At 50.4% G+C, this 20,788-nt stretch overlaps 1 protein-coding gene across 3 annotated transcripts; it reads right to left on the reverse strand.

Moving 5' to 3' along the window:
• Positions 1–4,233: 4,233 nt before the first annotated feature.
• Positions 4,234–16,326, reverse strand: ALAD (aminolevulinate dehydratase). 3 transcript variants are annotated; one of them, XM_084992850.1, is made up of 13 exons: positions 16,257–16,326; positions 13,451–13,569; positions 10,537–10,724; positions 8,951–9,001; positions 8,389–8,485; positions 7,473–7,608; positions 7,297–7,380; positions 7,108–7,196; positions 6,830–6,885; positions 6,655–6,742; positions 6,478–6,564; positions 5,477–5,606; positions 4,234–4,387 (listed from the first exon to the last, which is right to left on the reverse strand). In XM_084992850.1, the coding sequence occupies exons 3-13, from the start codon at positions 10,647–10,649 to the stop codon at positions 4,329–4,331; spliced, it is 990 nt and encodes a 329-aa protein (XP_084848976.1). In that variant the 5' UTR covers positions 10,650–10,724; positions 13,451–13,569; positions 16,257–16,326; the 3' UTR covers positions 4,234–4,328. The 3 variants fall into 3 exon arrangements, with proteins under 3 accessions (XP_084848976.1, XP_020923424.2, XP_084848987.1); XM_021067765.2 differs by lacking the exon at positions 13,451–13,569; XM_084992861.1 differs by lacking the exons at positions 13,451–13,569; positions 16,257–16,326 and adding an exon at positions 12,422–12,468.
• Between the last annotated feature and the right edge of the window lie 4,462 nt (positions 16,327–20,788).

The following is a 20,788-nucleotide window of genomic DNA, read 5'->3' on the forward strand; positions in this document are numbered from 1 at the left end:
CATATGCCACTGGTGCGGCCCTAGAAAAAGCAAAAAAAAAAAAAAAAAAAAAAAAAAAAAAAAATGCATGGTTATACTTGTTTCTGAACCGTGTGTGAATGGAATAATACATCATGCATTCTTTTTGCTTTCTTTTTTTTTTTTTTTTTTTTTTTGTCTTTTTGCTATTTCGTGGGCTGCTCTCATGGCATATGGAGGTTCCCAGGCTAGGGGTCGAATCAGAGTTATAGCTGCCAGCCTATGCCAGAGCCACAGCAACGCAGGATCCGAGCCGCGTCTACAACCTACACCACAGCTCACAGCACCGCCGGATCGTTAACCCACTGAGCAAGGGCAGGGATCGAACCCGCAACCTCATGGTTCCTAGTCGGATTCGTTAACCACTGTGCCACGACGGGAACTCCTCTTTTTGCTTTCTTTGCTCAAAATTTTATTGGTAAGTTTCATCCATGTTGCTCTGAGTAGTTTATAGGGCATTCATGTCCCACCTGTGATACCTCAATATATGAGTATACCATATTTTATTGTGGATGGATATTTTGGGTTATCTCCAGTTACTGGTCATTTCAAATATCCAGTTACTGGTTAATTCAAATATTAGAAAATGTTTCTATGGACATTCTTTTTTTTTTGCTTTTTAGGGCCACATGTGTGGCATATGGAAGTTCCCCAGCTAGACGTCAAATCGGAGCTGCTGCTGCCGACCTATGCCACAGCCACAGCCACAGCCACACCAGATCCCATCCGAACCCCATCTTTGACCTGCACCACAGTTCACGGCAACACTGGATCCAGATCCTTTTCCAACAGAGCAAGGCCAGGGGTCAAACCCGCATACTCATGGATACTTGTCAGGGTCATTACCGCTGAGCCACGATGGGAACTCCCCAAGAGAGGTTTTTAATGCTCACCAGAGGCCTGGACATCTGAGAATAATATGCCTTGCTGGTTGTGAAAGCTGAGTTCTCTGCCCGAGGATAAAGTTACTAGTGAGAGTGAGGCCCACAGCAGGAAATGGGGACTGGGAAGGAGCCAGACCCAGGACTACCCCAACCCCTCCAGCTGCCCACCTGGCCATTATTGCTTTTGTAGGCAAAACATGGTGGTTGCGGATGGGGCAGGAGCAGACCGTAGGCTCCAAGCCTTGACTCTGGAGGGAATCATTCAAGGAGACCATGATGCCTAAAGGCAACTCAGCCCCTTGGTTTGCACCATTACTGGAACTAATGACCGCCTTATGTTAGACTGATGATTTCGTTACTGTTTACTGGGAGGGGGCATGGTGTCATGGGTAAGGGTAGAGGCCTTGGAGGTGGGCTATGTGAGTTCACATCCCAGCTCTGTTGTCAGTGATTGCGGTTCTAGATCCAGTTCTGCCCCAAATTTGTCGAGCAGCCTTGGGAGTCATATAAACTCTGTTGACAGAACTTCTTGGTTGCAAACCCAAGGTAAATTTAGCACTCCCCTGCCACCCTGACCCCTTTCCAAGCTTTCCCACTTCAGTAAATGGCCTATCAGCCCCCGAGGAGCTTAAGCCAAATTCACCCTTGACATCTACCTCCAAAAACATTCCCTTATCCATCCCACTGTCACCACCCCGAATAGGCCACATTTCTTTCGTGTTTTAAAACCTTTTTTTTTTTTTTTTTTTAATGCTTTCTTCCTGCTTCAGATTCAGATCAGTTAGAAGACTGAACTCTTTCCTTGCCATACCCACAGCATGGAGAAGCCTCCCAGCCAGGGATCAAACCCACGTCACTGGAGCGACCTGAGCTGCTGCGATGACAGTACTAGATCCTTAACCTGCTGTGCCACAAGGAACTCCTAGGCCATATTTCTCATGTGCACTTTGCCAGAGTGCTGTCAAAAATGCTTTTCTAAAATTCAAGCCAGAGTGAGTCATTCCCCTGCCCAGAAGCCTTCAAATGACCTGCTTTTCTTGGGGCACAATGAAAAGGTGCTCCATCTTCCTTAAACATGGCTTTTGAGCCCCTGCAGGATTTGGTCTGAGTCTCTCTCCATGCAGTTCATGCATCTCTTCCTCATCCTTCCCTGTGCTTCAGCCACCCCAGTCTTCCAGCTCACTCTAGCCCCCTGGTTCCCTCTGCGGGGAATGTTCTTCCCTAGACATGTCTTGGCTTGGCTGCTCATTCTCCAGGTCTAGGTTTAAATATCAGACCCTCAGGGAAGCATTTTTCTGGTCCTCCAACCACGTCAGGCCCTGGTGACCCTCACAGCACCTGTCACCACATCACTGGTTACACACTTGCGTCTTGGTCTCGGGTCTCCTCAGGAAGAGTCATCTCTTTGCTCAATGTTCACTCCTGGGGGCCCTGGGCACAGAGTTATTTGCTTCCTGAGGACTGTTTGTAGCAAAAGGGCAGGGCCTGCCTCCCATTTCCTGTGCCTAGAACAGAGCAGGCCCCATGTGCGCTTAGCAATGATGAGTGTGGGATGGCTTTAAAGAACATTCCCTTCCATACTAACCAGAAATGGGCCAGAAACTACGGTGGCAGAAAGTTCCGGTGGGGTCCAAGCCCTGAGGCCCATCCATGGCTCAGCTTCCATGAATGTTTTGGGCCTCCAGGTGACTCTTCAAGTCTTGGCCACCTCCCAAAGGCAGAATGAGATCAGGTTTTCAGTGAAGTTGGCCACGGCTTTGGGAAAGACCACCAGGTGTCAGACGGGAGCTGCCTCTGCCTCAAATATTTCTAAGTTTGAATACAGATTGTACTGCTTTCATGTCTACATTCAGCTTACTTTGGTTCTAGAGCTGGGATTCCCTGTCACTTTGTAGATGAACAGGTAGACTGGCAAACTGGGCCCTGGCTGGGCCTTGTTGCGACACCCTCAGAAGGGTGAATGGAAACCACTCAACCAGTTGCTCAAGCCAGAAGCCCACGAAAACACCCCTGTTTTCTCTCATTCCCTCTCCCAACCCCTCAATGTGAAAGCATCAGTAAAGTCTGCTCCAGAATATAACCTGAAGGCATCCTGCTTCCTTCTCTCTCTCCACTGCCACCACCCTGGTCCAGGCCACTCTCATCGTACCGTGGGATTGACGACAGCCTCCCAGCCAGGCTTTTCCTGACCGGCTCCTCCATTTTTTCCCTAGCAGTGGAATGGGGGAAATTGGAACACGTGCAATTCCTGGTGAAGATGTTTCAGATGGCTTCCTCTCAGATGCAGAATAAAACCCAAGCTTCCTCTGGAGGCGCAGGATCTACCTTTCCAACCTCCAGTCCTGTGGTCCACCTTCTTCCTCCTCATCTGACTCCCAGTGGCCCTGCCAAGCCTCTCCCAGGGCAGGAGCCACATACTCTGTGTCATCCTTGTGGCTTCTGGTAGCTGCTTCCCTGCGCCCTTCCTAAGGCTCTTTCCTTGTCCCTCAGACTCAGGGAGGGCTTTTCCAGAGAGGTCCATCATCTTTCATTCTGCCTCAGATTCTTTCTGTCCCTCAATTTGTAACAATGTATTACAATTCATAACTGTTGTGTTTTCTTGTCTGTTGCCCCTGTTCTTGTCCATGGCATGCAGAGGCTGAGGTCTGTCCTATTACAGCCCTGGGACTCAGCATTGTGCTTGGGCACAAAGCAGACATTCTCAAAAAAAAAAAAAAAAAAAAAAAGCAAAAACCACTTTCTTCAATAAAAAGCCTTTTTGGTGGCATCTGTGACAGGAGCTCTCTCTTTGCTTCTGATTTTCAATCCTTAGGCAGCGTTCCTGCCTGTTAATGAGCAATTCTTCTCTGCCTGTTAATGAGTAATTCTTCTCTGTGTTTACTGCTCAGAAAACAACAGGAGAGCTCAGGAAGCCTGGCAGCCCCTGGCCTCTGTGGACAGCGTCTTCCCGTGGAATCGCAGCAAATCTCAACTCAACCCAGGGTGCCAAACTAGGCCTCAGTCCCAGTGCACCCAGCTCTGCTGCCAGGGGCCTCGAGCTTGGGTTCAAGATCCAACCGCCCTCCTCTTCCCTTAATGCTCCAAGCCCTTCTCCCAGGCCCCACGGAGCCAATGCCCCTGACTCTGGGTGGCTTTTAAGCTGAAGCCAAACCAGAGGAAGGAGCTGGGGTGGCAGAGGTGAGCCTCAGGGCTGACCTAGGGGAGGCGTCGGGGAGGGGGGGGGTGGCTGGGACAGCTTGGGAGGATGTGGCTGGGAGGGTAAGATTTGGCAAAAACCACCCAGGGCTTCTGGGCACCTGCCAGCACATTAAGCAGGAAGAGGGCACAAGCGCACAGTTCTAAAAGCAGTGTTTACTTTGGTTGTCACTTCTCCAAGGCTCAGGAATTTTTAAAGTTCTAGTTCTTGGGTCTGGCGTACTTTCTCCATCAGTCCTTCAGCCACTGCAATAGCTGAGGCGTGTAGTAGGTGATGATGACATCGGCACCTGGGTTGGGAGAGAAGCAGGAAGCGGGGGAGGGAACCGGGAGGAAGCATCAGATCGGCTTTGGGAATCCCTTCTGGGAGATGAGGGCTGTGGGGGGAAGCAGGCTACCATGAAGTGGCATAGCCCATGGGTGTCACAACCTAGACTGGGTCCAGTTCTCGTCCGTCCTAGCTCTGTACAGTGCGTGACCTTGGGGAAGGCATTTTCTCTTTCTGGACCTGTTTGCCAATGTATACATTTTTTTTTTCTTTTCTTTTTTTTTTTTTTTTTTGACTGCTCCCAAGGCACGGGGAAGTTCCTAGAACCTGTGCTATAGCAGCGACCTGAGCTGCTGCAGTGACAACACTGGATCCTTGACCTGCTGAGCCACACGGGAGGGTAAAATTGCACAGTGGGGGAAACAGGTAAGCTGTGAGTTTCCTCCTCACACTGTGTGCTCAACATGAAACTAGCTCCCATTTAGGGAGTGATACACCTATGCCGATTACACGTATCATCTCACTTAAACCTCTTGACATCTGTGCACCAGCTATCTTATCTCAAGTTTATAAATGGGGACACTGGGAGTTCCCATCGTGGCACAGTGGAAACAAATCTGACTAGGAACCATGAGGTGGTAGGTTCAATTCCTAGCCTCGCGCAGTGGGTTAAGGATCCAGCATTGCTGTGAGCTGTGGCGTAGGTCGCAGACGCAGCTCCGATCCTGCATTGCTGTGGCTCTGGCATAGGCTGGCATTGGATTGGATCCCCTAGCCTGGGAACCTCCATATGCTGCAGGTGTGGCCCTAAAGAGACAAAAAAGACCAATAAATAAATAAATAAATAAATAAATAAATGGGGACACTGAGGAGAGAGAAGGGGCTTGGCCAAGGTCTCAAAACCAAAAGTAACAGAGGGCTCTGCTGCCTTCACTGGTCTACATTCTCTTTGGCCGTTTCATATCCCTTCCTCGTCCTGTTTGTTCAGATCACTGGTATTTCCAGGCATGAGATTCCAGGCTGTCTCATGGCTTTGTTTGCCTATCAGGGCAAAGTGCCTACCAGCCCTTGTGGAACAGGTCAAAAAAAAAACCCCGCCCTGCCTGCTTACCAGCTCTACGGAAGGCAGTCATGACCTCCAGTACTGCAGTCTTGAGATCAAATGCCCCGGCCTGGGCCCCGTGCCACAGCATGGCAAACTCTCCAGAAACGTGGTACACAGCAAGAGGGAGCTCAGGATGCTGCAGAGAAGAGGTGGGGGTGGGGAGGAGACAGGTTGAAGTTGAGGGGTTGTGCCTTTGGGAGTGTCCCCTTTTCCCCACCCACTTGGTCTTGAGCCCCATGCCCTGAGATAGCGCTGCTGGTAGCCTGGCTCATTCTTTTTTTTTTTGTTTTTTTTTTTTTGCTTTTTAGGGCCGCACATGTAGCATATGGAAGGTCCCAGGCTAGGGAGTCTAACTGGAGCTACAGCTGTGGGCCTACACCACAGCCACGGCAATGTGGGATCTGAGTCAGATCCGTAACTCACTGAGTGAGGCCAGGGATCGAACCCACAACCTCATGGTTCCTAGTTGGATTCGTTTCTGCTGAGCCATCAAGGGAATGCCTCATTCGTGTGCTGTTAAGGCAGAGCTCTTTAGAGGCTCCTGCGCGTCTGGGCACAGAGGCCCATAGTGGTTCCCGGGCAGGGCTGGGGACAGGAATGGGAGGATTCCTGTTCGTGGGGGTGGATAGCTTCCATCTCTGAGATTCAGCCACCTCTCGATCGGAGGTCCCAGAATCTGTGGGCACACTTTCGTCTCCCCTAGCCCCCTCCGGCCTCTGCCCTGTCTGTGCTCACCTTGGTTTTTTTTTTTTTTTTTTTTGCCATTTTTCTTGGGCAGCTCCTGTGGCATATGGAGGTTCCCAGGTTAGGGGTCAAATTGGAGTTGTAGCCGCCGGCCTACGCCAGAGCCACAGCAACACCAGATCCGAGCCGCGTCTGCAACCTACAACACAGCTCACGGCAACGCCAGATCCTGAACCCACAGAGCAAGGCCAGGGATCGAACCCGCAGCCTCATGGTTCCTAGTCGGATTCGTTAACCACTGCGCCACGACATGAACTCCTCACCTTGGTCTTTACCTCCCGCACGATGTCCAGGTAGGGCATTCCTGGCTTCACCATGAGCATGTCGGCTCCTTCCCGTACATCCCGGTCCTAAGGGGTGAGGTGAGGTGTGGGCAGTTCCCCGGGGGGGCGAGGTGCCTGGGACACGGGGTGGGTGGGGCCGAGCGCTTGGTCACTCACCACTGCTCGGAGGGCCAGGCCTCGTGCTCCAGGCGGCAGCTGGTAGCAGCGGCGATCTCCAAAAGCTGGGCTTGATTGAGCTGCATCCCTAGGAAGCAGGAGCACCAGGGTGGGCTCTGGCTTTGGGCTAATAGGTCAGGGATTCACCAACAGACCCCTATCCATCCCCACTCACCGGAAAGGTCCGTAGAAACAGGAAGCGAATTTGGCGCTATAGCTCATCACTGATACCTACAGGGAGACAATGGGGGGCTCGGCTCAGCCAGCTCTTTCCAGATGTCCCAGGGTGATGTGACAAAGAGACAAAGGACCCAGGCCGGATGTAGGGGCCTATGTCCTAATCCCCCTGGAGCTCTGGGCCTTGCTTTCTCCATCTGAGGTGCAGATGTCAGGGCAGGTCTGGTCCAGGCTTTCTTACCTCCTCCCACCCCTCCCTGCACTCCCTGCCCCTACCCGGTTGCCGAATCCATGTGCCATCAGAGCCTCCTTAATGGCTTCCACGCGTCCATCCATCATGTCCGACGGGGCTATCACCTGACATCCTGAAGGGCAGAGGGTAGCCTTCAGAACTCTGGGAACCTCCATCCCACCCTGCCACCTCCCTGACCCAGAGGTGCTCACCCCTGCTGGTGGCTCACTCACCTGCCTTGGCATAGGCCAGTGCCACCTCCGCCAGCCGCTGGCGGCTCTCCTCAGCTTGGAAGGACCCATTCTCACTCAGAAGCCCTGCAGGACAGACAGCTGAGTTTGGGGAAGTGTCTCGGGGAGTATAGTGGGAGCGCAGCTGGCGGCAGGGCCGGTGGAAAAAGGGAGCTCACCGCAGTGACCGTGGGAGGTGTAGGGGCACAGGCAGACATCGCAGGCCACCAGGAGGCTCGGGAAGTTCTTGCGCAGCAGACGGATCGCCTCGATAGCTGGGGAGTCCTCAGAGTCGGCTGCAGAGCCCCGCTCATCCTGGTGGCCGAGGAAGGACAAAGTGGTGTGTCTGTCACAAGAAGCCTATGGGAGGCATGGTGGCCAGCCAGCAGAGCGCACCCCTGGCCCTCTCTTTTTATTTTTTCCTTTTTCAGCCACACCCTTGTCATATGGAAGTTCCTGGGCCAAGGACCGAATCGGAGCCATACCTGCCACATACGCCACAGCTGCAGCCATGTGGGATCCTTAACCCACTGTGCCTGGCCTGGGACTGAACCGGTGACACCAGAGACAAGCAGATCATTAACCCACCACTGCACCACAGCGGGAACTCCCCTGGCCCTCTCCTTTAGCACTACCACTGCCCTAGATGAGAAGGCACAGTGAGCACTGTTCCCATTTTGCAGAGGGGACCTGACTTGCCCGTTCAGGGAGCTGCAGCCCTACTTAGCTTCCTGGCCCTACACGGCTCCTGGTTTTTTTGTTTGTTTGTTTGCTTGTTTTTGCTTTTTAGGGCTGTACCTGTGGCATATGGGAGTTCCCAGGCTAGGGATCAAATTGGAGCTGTAGCTGCTGGCCTTTGCCACAGCAACAGCAACGCCAGATCTGAGCTGGCTCTACGACCTATACCACAGCTCATGTTATCACTAAGCCACAACAGGAACTCCCACGGCTCCTATTTTAAGGGCAGGGGTCATGTCCATTCACTGGTGGCTGCAGGACCAACTCAAGGCCAGAGGGTGTGGTCAGCATGGAACCTCAGCTTATCCTCACCGAAGCCCCCTCCCCTTCCCTCTGATCCCACCTCCAATTCTTCACCTTGGGAATTCTGCTGGGGACACCGAAGATCAGGACGCAGCGCAGGCCCTCTTCCACCAGGGGCTTCAGCATCTCTTCCAGACGGTTCACGCCATATCTACGTGCAGGGGCTAAAGTGAGGCAGGTCCCAGGCAGGGGATTCCCCCCACCCCTGTGGCCGGTGCCTCTCTTAAGAGCCAAGTTGCACTTGAGCCCAGGAGGGTTCGAGCCCCACAGTACGGGGAGGGGCAGGAATGCACCCACTGAACAGATGGGAAAACTGAGGCTCCACAGAGCAGAGGTATGGGATTCAGCTGTGGAAGGCCCCTTTAAAGTGCTCTTACTGAACTCTGATCTGGAGTTCAGCTCTCCTCTGCTATGATGCCTCTGGAGAGGGGCAGCTCAGTACTGCACAATGCTGCCTCTTCTGCTGTGGAACAGCTCTGACCCTGCAAAAACCCTTCTGAGCTGAAGTTGGCCTCTCCGGACCATCTGCTCCTGGGTCTGCTTCTGCTTCTGGGCACCTCCACCTGGGAAATCACTCCCTCCATCCTCACCCTGCCCTCCCAACCGTGTCGCCTACCTGGCCACTCCTGGGAGGCTGGCGACGGGCTGTTTGTCATCAGGACCATCCCTGCAAGAGCCGGGGATGGGCTATGGATTGGTAACTGTGGGAAGGGCCAGTGGTGAGGGGGTGACTGGGAAGAATGGCGGGGAAGCTGGGGAGGGATACGGAGGTGCAAATGGTGGGAGAGGGATGGGATCCAGTATCTGGTTCCCCTGCCTGGCCAAGCCCAGGGCCTGAAATAATAATAGGAACAAGAATAACAGTGACAACAAGCAACTGTACTAAAACAACAGCACTCACAGGAAGGCAGCAAGTGGTTAAAAACTTACACTCTGAGGTCAGAAGGTCCTCACCTGCTATCCCAGCCACTTACTGACTGGGCGACCTTGGCCAAATGGTACTTTCTTTGACCTTCAGTCCCTTCACCTGTATTCCTTTTTTTTTCGCTTTTTAGGGCCGCCTCCATGGCATATGGAGGCGCCCAGGCTAGGGGTCCAATCAGAGCTGTAGCTGCTGGCCTACACCACAGCCACAGCAACGCAGGATCTGAGCCGTGTCTGCGACCTACACCACAGCTCTATGGCAACACCAGATCCTCAACCCACTGAGCAAGGCCAGGGATCGAACCCACAACCTCATGGTTCTCAGTTGGATTTGTTTCCGCTGCGCCATGACAGGAATGCCTCACCTGGATTCTGAGTGGATTCAGTCATTCATTCAACACATATTTATTGAGCACTTGTTATGTGCCTGATACTGTTCTAGGCTCTGATGATATGCAGTGAACAAAACAGACAAAAATCCCTGCCCTCGTGGCTATGACATTCCAAGGGATAATATTCCTATTTTTCCCATGAGAATACTGTCAGGATTGAAGGAGACAACCTATGTAGGAGCTCAGCACAGTGGTACCTGGGACACAGTAAGCCCTCAGGAAGGGTCAGCTGATTCTATCATGAATGATCACAGCTGCCACCTCTTACATGCATACAGCACTTTACAACCTACAGAACATCTCCTCAGCTTCTGTTTTATTGCAAAAACAAACAAACAAACAAAAACAAACAAAAAAACAAACCAGATGCTATTTTACTGCAAAAGCTCAGGATGACAGGTAAGGGTTATTTTTTTTAATTTTTGGTTTTTTTTGTCTTTTCTAGGGCTACTCCCTCGGCATATGGAGGTTCCCAGGCTAGGGGTCCAATCGGAGCTGTAGCTGCCGGCCTGTGCCAGAGCCACAGCAACGCAGGATCCAAGCCGTGTCTGCAACCTACACCACAGCTCACAGCAACACCGGATCCTTAACCCACTGAGCAAGGCCAGGGATCGAACCCGCAACCTCATGGTTCCTAGTCAGATTCGTTAACCACTGCATCACGACAGGAACTCCAAGGGTTATTTTTATTTGCCAAACAGGAAGACTACTCTTTGCAAGCTCCCCCCGCCCCCAGATGGCTGTCCTTAACCCAGCAGGCCACTTCCAATACCTCGTGCTCCAAGCTGACAGCTCACTTTACCCCCCAACAGTAACACAGACACCTGCTCTGGTCATGTCCCCCCAATACACCCCCTGCAGAGACCTGGCTCTTTGGAGGACTCACGTGACAAAGATGGGGTAGATGAGGTTGGAGGCACTAAGGCTGGTGGCGGCTGTCTGCCAGGTCCGAAGCAGTGGGTGGAAGTAGCCGCTGTGCAGGACTGACTGTGGCTGCATGGTGGGCAGGGGGCACAGAGAGCAGCCAGCTGGTTGGAATGGAGGGCTCCTGGGGGTTCTGCTTCGTGCTCAGCTCTGTGGGGTGATGGGAGGTACATGAGACATGGTCCCTGCCCCTGGGAGGTGGTCACGCACCCCCAGGTTCTTCCAGATTCCTAACTCCTCTGCTCTGTACCCCAGGGCTACTCCTAGTGGGGTTCACCTATCCCTGTTGGTCTTTACCAAGATAGGCAGACGCATAAAAGCAGGCCTTCAGAAACTTCGAGAGCAATCTCAATCTAGTAATATAAACTCTGGGTTTGGATTTTATATGGTCTCTCTCTTTTATAAAAACATGTCTCTAGTAGCTCATTTTCATTGTATTTTATCAAAGAATCAGGCTGGGATGGACTGGCCACCACTTAAACTTTGCCTATTCCATGAACAAGGTCCATGTGCATGGCAGAAATTTTAGAAAAGTACAGATAAGCAAAAAAAGGGGGACAAAATCTCCTGTAATTCTACCACTATGGAAAAGCACCCCAATCCCTTGGTACCTGGACTTCTTATCAGGCAGGACCCACACTAAGAGGATAAAATAGCACCATGCCCGACAGACAGAGAGACACCCCCTGTGGAATAGCCATGGCAGCTGTCTTTTCCAGCCCATGAGAACTCCTGCTGCTTCTTCAGAACTAGCCACACTTCCTTCTGGCTCACCCTCTCTTTCCCTAGGAGGCTGGTGCTCTTTCTACGACCCCCCCACCCCCAAATCCTGCCAGGTTCTCTACCAGGCAGCCCCTCCTTCCTTCTCCCTCTGCAGCATCTCTTCTTCTCCAGATCACAATTTCTCTTAGATGACAGTTCCCTGTGGACCTAGCTTATTTTGTCCCAGTGGACAGAGCTTCTGCAGGGCAGGGTCCACAGTTAGTTCATTCCTGCCACCCCTGCAGCACCCTGCATACACAGTAAATATTTAGCCACATGAGGTACAAGACAACATGCCCTAAATGTCAAAAAAGGGGCGTGAGACAGAATGAAGCTGGGGCATTCACGTTGGTTTCTTGAGCACCTACTGTGTGCCAGGCCATGCTGGGCACTCGCACACATGATGTCTCAAGTTGGCATTGCGGTCCTGGGAGGTCCGGCTGACCGAGGGCATCTCAGAGAGGCGGAGCCTACCACAAAGGAAGCATGACTTCCCATTTAGAGTTAGGAGGTCAGAAGAAGCTTGTGCGAAGATGGGACTTGAACTTGGTTTTGCAGGATGAACGCATTCACCTTGGCAGAGGTAAAGAAAGGGGTCAAGGGTGGAGCAGGGGGACGGGCTGTGGATGCTCTGAGGACTGGAGGGGCAACAGGGGATGTGGTAAGTGTGGAGGGGAGCCAGACTGAGGACCAGAAAGATTTCTGAGCAGGGGGCGGGGGAGGGGCCGGGTCAAAGCCTGGCTTTAGGAAGATAATTCTTGAAGCCTGAGCAGAGCCAAAGAGAAGCAGAGGAACAGCGGCTATGGGGCTAGAGTGGCGGGGAGGGGGGGGCACCCTAAGGCGGCCAAGAGGCTGTCTCCTGGGGCAGATGCTCTAGCTTGCTTGACCTAGAGAGCCACGGGAGACAAGGATAGGCAGGAAGAAGGCGGTGGGGAGCCTGGCTTGGAGAGGAGCTGGAGAGCTCTGTTTTAGACATTTCCTTTTGGAGATGCCTAATAGCCAAGTAAGAGAGGAAAAAAAAAAGAGCCACCAATCCCTGCTTGGATGAATGGGACCTCAAGGCCCAGAGAGGCTCAGGGACTTACCCGAGGCTGCACAGTCTCTGGGCCCGGTGTGGAGGCTCCCTTAGTACACTGATAACGCCTTTCCCTCTCCCTGGCCCCCAGTCTTCCAGGCCCCTTTGGCTCCCTCCCAACCAGTCAGGGGCCTCTTTTGTCTGATCCTCCTCCTTGGCGGGCTTATCCAGAGCCACGCGGGATCCACCCTCCCACCACGCCCCTGAGGCAGCCACATCAACAGACCCAGGGGCCAGCCAGGCCTCCCCAGATGTCCCAACCCCCAATTGAATGATTCTTTGGTGGATACAAAGTCCTGAGTGCTCTTTTGGTGAGAAATTTTTGCTCTCAGGTCTGCCAGGGATTAGCCCAGCTCAGAGAGCCTAAATCATTTGCGCAAGACCAGGGAGCTAGCTGGTGACTAAGCCAAACTGTGAGTTAGTTCTAGACAGGTTTTCCCTATGATACCCCACACTTGATTCAGTAGGCATCTCTCTGCCTTGGGGCTAGAGAGATGGAGGAGAGCAGATAAAAATATATGGGGTATATGTTATGTGCTGGGCACTGTACTAGGAACTTTATATATTTATTATCTCATTGAATGGCAGAGACTCAGAGAGGTTAAGTGACTTGCTCACTGTCAATCTGCAGAGGCAGCTCATGTTTTGAAGCCAGGTCTTTAGGTCTCTGATTCACTTTAAGGCTACTTTTGTAGCAGGGGGACCCTAGCTTCTGGAATCCAGAGCTGCATTCCACTGGCCTCAATCCCACATCGACATGAGAAGGCTGCACATGCCTTCTGCTTATCAGAAGCCACAGGGCTGGGTTGCCTAGGGGCCTTGCAGTCTAATTCACCAGAGGAGAGGAGGGTTTGGGGATGAGGGACAAGAGAGGAAGGGGAGAGAGTAGTGAGGGGGAGGCCTCACTAGGGCAGTTCCATTTTTTTCTGTTTTTTTTTTCCCCCCTTTAATTTTGGATTCAGCAAGAGATTTGAGAAATGGGTATTAGTGCAGAAAAAATTAAAATGTTGAACATCACCAATACCATTTAACCTCTTACATTCTGATGTGGAAAGCAGGGTGGAGAAAGGCGACGGGAGGGGTCTGACATCCCCAGAGTCAGGTGCAGAGCTGGGCTTGACCATGGGTCTCTTGGCTTCTGCTCAAGTTCCCTGTTACCTGCACCACACATAGTCATTCTGTTACAACTCGTGCTTAATAAATATCTGTGTAGTAATAAATATCCAGGCAACGGAGGTGCTTTTCTGTTTGCAGAGCCAAATCCAGGTGGAGGTTTTGCTTTGCCAAAAGTCCCTCAAAGACTGGAAGAGTTTCACATACTTGGGAGTGGCCCTTCTCCCAGATCAAGGGAGCCCATAAGCCACAGCTGAAGCCCTGCGATGCCCCACTGAAGACAAGGGCAAGTCACCTTGGGATTCAGAATGGGTTGGCTTAACTGAAAGGCTGTATCAGGCAGGGCAGAAAGAACCATGTTTCAGAGGCCAACAGACCCTGTGCTCTGTGGGCGACTTTGGGCAATGCTGCGGAATCTGCATTTCGCAATTTCTGAAATGGGAATGATACCATCAGAGGTGCAGAGCTGCAGAGAAGATCAGAGATAGGGAACGAGGTATGTGCCTGGCACAAGTAGCTGCACGGTAAACATGCAGCTATTTTTACTATTATGAGGAGTAGAAGTGAGCAGGGTGTAACCTCCTAGAGTGCCGTCACAGCGGTGCCTTCGGTACCATACCGGGAAGGGACTTTCACTCAAATCTGTATGGGCCACGGGGTCTTCTAAGACCTCTGAGGTCATATCTCTGCCTTCCAGCAGCTTATGTGGTGGAGGAAAAATAATCACCACCCAGACGCTACTGTAGAGGGGTGGACTGTGTCTCTGAGAGACAAGGATGGATGGCTTCATGGAAGAGGGGACACTGAGGGATGAGTAAATTCTCAGATTGTTTAGGAAGTTACCTCTTTCCTTAGAAGGTAACTTCCTCAAGTGGGGAGTAACGGAAGCTGGGCCCTGAGAACTACCACCAGGAGGGGCTGAGAAGAGCTGCAGGGTCCGATTCCCTGTTGTTGTGCTCTGCTGAGGATTCCAGAGGCTGTGGTCCTGGCACAGAGGGTTGGGAGCTACTGCCAGCTATGGCAGGCTCTGCCACTAGCAGGGGAGGAGGCAGTCAGGAGGGCCAGGAGGGAGAAGGTGGCCAGAACTGAGAAATCCAAAGTCCCAGAAAGGCCCAGGACAGCAGGTGTCAGGCAGTTCTGAAACGGGACTGACCAGCTGCCTATTGATTCAGCCTGCATTTTCTGAATGTCTACTCTGGGCCTAACCGGTGCTAGAAACAGAAATAAAAGAGAAGAATGAGACCCAGGCCTTGCCTTGCCTTTGAAGAGCCCAGTCTCGTCTGGGCTTAGCCATTAGGAGAATTTGGAGAATTTGCCAATTCCAAAAATCCCAGAACATGCTGGTTAGGAGGGTTCATAAAGCTTGCTGATTGCATCATTGAAATGAACACTATTGGCATGATGGGGAACTGGGCTCAGAGAGGGGCAGGCATTTGGGCCAAGATTGTGCAGGGGCCAATGGCAGATCTGGGGCTAGAATCCAGGTCTCTGGCAGTGAGGTCATCAGTGTCCACCATTACCCCTTGATTTTTTTTTTTTTTTTTGGTCTTTTTGCCATTTCTTGGGCCGCTCCCGTGGCATATGGAGGTTCCCAGGTTAGGGGTCTAATCGGAGCTGTAGTCTCCGGCCTACGCCAGAGTCACATCAACGGGGGAGCCGAGCCGCGTCTGCAACCTACACCCCAGCTCATGGCAACGCCGGATCGTTAACCCACTAAGCAAGGGCAGGGACCGAACCCACAACCTCATGGTTCCTAGTCGGATTCGTTAACCACTGCGCCACGACGGGAACTCCCCTTTGATATTTTAAGTATAGATTTCTTTCTTTCTTTTTAGGGCTGCAGCTGAAGCGTATGGAAGTTCCCAGGCTAGGGGTGGAATCAGAGTTGCAGCTGCCAGCCTATGCCACAGCCACAACAATGCTAGATCCAAGCCAGATCCAAGGGGAATCTGTGACCTATATCGCAGCTTGCAGGAAGGCTGGATCCTTAACTCACTGGGCAAAGGCAGGGATCAAACCCACATCCTCAGGGATACCAGCTGGATTCTTAAAACACGGAATCAAAAGGAACTCCTAAGTATAGATTTCAAAGCTGCTCATCAGCAGAGGTGGACTCCTGGAGAGCTCTTGGTGAAAGAGGTTGGGAGGGAAGAGGTAGAAAGGCAACTCTGGACCTGGTTGCAGCTAGCAGCAAGATGGTTAGGCTTGTGGATTTTGGAGTCTCTACACGTGGGTTCAAATCCTGGTTCTGTCACTTTTCAGCTGTGTGACTTCAGTCCCCTCATCTGGCCAATAAGGGCTTGAACTGAGCTTGATGGGCTGTTGTAAGACTGAATGGGCCAATGCATGCACCGTACATACAAGGCTAGCACAGAGTGGCTGTTATTGCTTGCACCTCCCTCCCCCATACTGCTAGGCACCGCGGGCTCTGCACTGATGGAGACTACCCCAGCGATCTCCGAGGGAATGGAGCCCAGAGAGGAGACTCGGAGTCTCCAAGAACTACAGCCCCGAGTCTCCAAGGACTACAGCCACGCGGAGACCCCAACCCCGCTGCAGCGGGACATCTAACTCTAAGAACCCAAACAGGGGTCCCACAATGACTCCGTCTCCAGCGACATCGCCGGCGCTCCTTGGAGTACAGCACGATCTGGGTCTGGGGATACAAGACTCTTGGTGCCAGAGCCCCCGCGTCCAAGTCTGCCAACTCCCGGAGTCTGGCCCCCACTCACCGGCTTTCGTAAGGAATCCACGCCGCTACTCCCGCCACCACAGTCGCGAGCTCTGGTCTCTTGGGCCCACGCGGGGGCGGGGCAGCTCACCCGGAAGCAGCGCCCCCCTCTCACAGCCCGCCCCCGACAGGTTGCAGGCCACGCCCCCTGCGGGTGCTTTGCCTGAGGGCTGGTCAGCTCCAGCTACAGCCCCGCCCACGCACGGCGGCAGACCTGGCCAATCGGGTGCGCTGAAGGGCTGGAGGGCCCGCCCCTCCCCTCAGCGAGGTCCGCGCCTGTGCAGGGAAGACCGCCAGGGCGCCCACTTGGACAGTGCTGCAGCACTGCGAGAGGGGCGTTGCGTGTGAGCAGGCGTGGGAGGCAGCTACAGCTTTGCGGTTCTCTTTACAGCTTTTCTCTTCCCAGCCCAGCACGTTTGGCGCTGATTGTTGAAAGAATAATTAGATCTCAAGGATTTTAAACAACACCGTAATACCTAACACAATAGCTAAGTCCTTTTTTGCGGACTGAGCATTTTAAATTAGTTAAGCACCAGGCTGGCTTCCAAGTTTTCAGACAAAATTTATTCCAGCGTAATTTCTCAGGACCTACTCTTGTGCCATAGTTTCAGAGCTGTGATGTGAAAGACATGGGTACTTTGGAAAGGCTCCAAGTCTGATAGGAGCATCAGACCTGTCTGTCCGTGACGGGTACAAAGAAAGATTTGCCCGCAAGTCCGGGGGCGGGGCGGGGGTGGAGGTAAAATGCTGCAGGGTATGTGCAAGGGTGGGAAGGATCTGGTGACGCTTATGGGGCTTAGGTGAACTGGTGGGATCAGATGAGTGAAATAGGGGTCGGGGTCAATATACCCTAGCAAAGGAATTCCTTTATAAAGGTGAGACAGGGATTATTGAAAAGTTGACTTTGAACTGTGAAGGATGCCAGTGGGTTGTACTATATTTATTCTCAGATCTTATTTCTCAAAATCTGTATCCCAAACCTGTTTTATGCATCTTTCTATTACAAGTCCAAGAGGCTTAATGCTGGGGAAATACGACACTGCTTAGTTCCTTGCTACAAGTTCTGATCTGCGTTCAAATAAGGAAGGTGGTGGAAAGAAGGCTGTGCATTAAAGAGTCAGGGACAGTCCCATACATTTTACATTCACTTACCTAATTTGATAATTCTGTTACAATCCTCATTTTATAGACTGGGAAAACAATTGCCAGGAGATTAATTTGCCCCATGTCACACTGGGCTTTCTCTTCAACTCCTGCTATCCATACTCCTTCAACTCATAGAGGTAATTACTATTTATTACCCCCCCACCTCAAGTTTAGATCCGCTGCCTGTTTCTTTCATGACACCTGTTCCATCTCTGACTTTATTGATAACTAGAAATAATTAGGACCAGAGTTCCCTGGTGGCCTAACAGTTAAGGATTTGACACTACCACTGCTGTGCTTCAGGGGTTCGATCCCTAGCCAGGGAACTTAAGCATGCCACGATCACGGTGGAAAAAAAAAAATTAGGACCATCTATTACCTCTAAGATCTCAAACAGGGTGGAAAATTAAAAAATTTTTTTTGGTGTAATCTATTTTTCCCATGTCTCGCTCTTGTTTTTGACTGAAAGATCGGTTCCCACTTCCCGATCTTTTAAAATATTTTACTTCAGGACATCATCTTTTAAAATATTTTACTTCAGGAATCACCTTTTAAAATATTTTACTTCAGGACATCATCATGGCACAGCGGAAACGAATCTGACTAGGATCCATGAGGTTGTGGGTTTGATCTGTGGCCTCACTCAGTGGGTTAAGGATCTGGTGATGCCATGAGCTGTGGTGTAGGCTGGCAGCTGTAGCTCCAATTAGACCCCTAGCCTGGGAACCTCCATATGCAGTGAGTGCAGCTCTAAAAGGCAATATAATAATAACAATAATAATAATAATAATAAAATATTTTTCCTTAATCTGTCACTCTTATCCATAAAAAGTATTGTGAATGCAACACTATGAATAAATCTTAAATATAGCATTGAACAGAAGGAGTCAGACACTGTACGACTGTATGATTTCATTTATGATAACGTACAAGCCCAGGAAAAATTAATCTGTGCTAGCAAAATTAATCAGGATAGTGACTTCTACTGGGGAGATAGGAAGTGACCAGAAGGGAGACCAAAGGGTCTTTTTTATAGTGCTGGTCATGTTGTTTATTGATCCCAGTGTAACTTTCATGGATGTGTTTAGTTTGCGAAAATTTATCAAGCTCTACTCTTATTTGCGCCTCTTTATATGTGTATTATACTTACTGAAACAAAAAACAAACAAAAAAACCCACCCGAAGCCCCCACTAAACTATTGTGAGTGCCTCCCATGTAGGTACATGACATTATGCTAAATGCTTGCAAGAGCATAAAAAGAACTAAAGATTAGTGGTTGCCAGAGAAAGGAGGGAGGGAAGCAGGCGGAGTAACTGCTTGACTGGTATGGGGTTTTATTTCAGGGTGATGAAAATGTTTTGGAACTAGATAGAAGTGGTGGCTAGGAATGTGTTAAGTGCCACTAAGTTGCTTATTTAATTAAATTAATTGATTAATTTATTTTTGCTTTTTAGGGCCACACCTAAAAAGTTCCCAGGCTAGGGGGGGCATCAGAGCCGTAGCAGCCGCCCTATGCCACAGCCACATCAGCGGCAATATGGGATCCTAGCTGTGTCTGAGACCTACACCACAGCTGATAGCAATGCCAGGTCTTTAACCCCTGGAGTGAGACCAGGGAATCAAACCTGAGTCCTCATGGTTACTAGTTGGGTTTGTTACTTCTGATCCACAACGGGAACTCCCTGAGGATTCGTTCTTGACTGGAGCCTTATGTTGGAGTAGAAACAATGGAAGAAGGTCCATGGAGTAACAGGTCTAGCTATGGATTTGATTTAATAGAAAGCAGTGAGGGACTGTAACATAGCAATGTTCCAGGAAGTCCCACTTGGCAAGCAGTACACAAAGGAAGCTAGGGGAAGCAGTGATGAGGCAGGAAACTGAGCTCAAAGGAAGCCACAAAAGTCCAGATGGGACCTGAGGGCTTAGCTGGGTGGTGCTCATGGAACTTAATGCGCCCCTAAGTTCACCCAACATTGTTTACAATCACCAATATATGGAAACAACCAAGTGCCCAACAACAAATGAATAAAGATGTTGTGTGTATATACATATGTTCACAGACACACCCACATACAGCGGAACATTATTCAGCCATAAAAAGATGAAATTTTGCCACTTACAACATGAATGGACTTTCAGGTTATTGTGCTAAGGGAAATAAGTCCTATGGAGAAAGACAGTATGATTTTCCTTATATGTGGAACTTAAAAACTAAAGCAAATAAAAACCAAACCAAACTAATCAAACAAATCAAACCAAACCTACAGAGAACAGAGCAGTAGTTACCAGAGGGGAAGGGAAAAATGGGTAAAGGGAATGAACAGTATGGTAAAGGATGGAAAATACATTTCTGGTGAGTAGCATGTTGTAGGGTATACAGCAGTAGAAATATAATGTTGTACACATGAAACCTGTTATAATCAGTATTAAATAAAATTTAAAAGTTACACAATTAGAAAGGAATATATTCATATAAGATGAACAAACTGGGATTACATTTGAACTATTTCAGTATCCCTTAAATGATGTTCTTCTGCTTCAAAGGCAATTATATACTTGATGGCAGTGCCTGTGATGTCTACTAGAAGCCACAGAGGTTAGTCTTCAGTTTCATCAGAGTACAAGTGTTTCGTGTGTATAATAATTTCCAGACTTTACATTCTTCTTAGGCTACTCTTATGAGAGAGAACAAATTAATTATCTTAGAGGTGAATATCAGTTAGATTGATTCTTTCTCAATGCTTCTTATAAAAATGATCTTCCAATTCTGAAGCCATTCTATTAATACGAAGGGAAATAAAAATGTGTACAGAAAGTGGGGTAAAAAACAAGGCCTCGCTATATGCATGGTACAGTGCTGAAAGTTATCTTTTTTTCTCTTTTTATAGCCATACTGCAGCACATGGAAGTTCCCGGGCTAGGGGTCAAATTGGAGCTGCAGCCAACCTATGCCGCAGGCAATGCCGGATCTTTAACCCATTGAATGAAGCCAGGGATTGAACCCACGTCTTCATGGATGCTAGACAGGTTATTAACCTCTGAGCTGCAATGGGATCTCCCCAAATTTTATCTTTTTAAAAAAATGTTGTTATCGATGATTTTGTTACCTTTAAAATTATCCTTTCAGGAGTCCCCTTCGTGGCTCAGTGGTTAATGGACCCGACTAGTATCCTTGAGGACATGGGTTTGATCCCTGGCCTTACTCAGTGGATTTAGGATCTGGCGTTGCTGTGAGCTGTGGTGTAGGTTGCAGATGTGGCTCAGATCTGGTATTGCTGTGGCTGTGATGTAAGCTGGCAGCTGTAGCTCCAATTAGACCCCTGGCCTGGGAACCTCCATATGCAGCAGGTGAGGCCCTAAAAAGCAAACAAGCAAACAAACAAAAC

Source organism: Sus scrofa, chromosome 1, assembly GCF_054392235.1.
Source record: "Sus scrofa isolate SSC_HxYL_T2T_F1_AM1 chromosome 1, Sscrofa_HxYL_maternal_Yorkshire_Landrace_v2.0, whole genome shotgun sequence".
NCBI lineage: Eukaryota > Metazoa > Chordata > Mammalia > Artiodactyla > Suidae > Sus > Sus scrofa.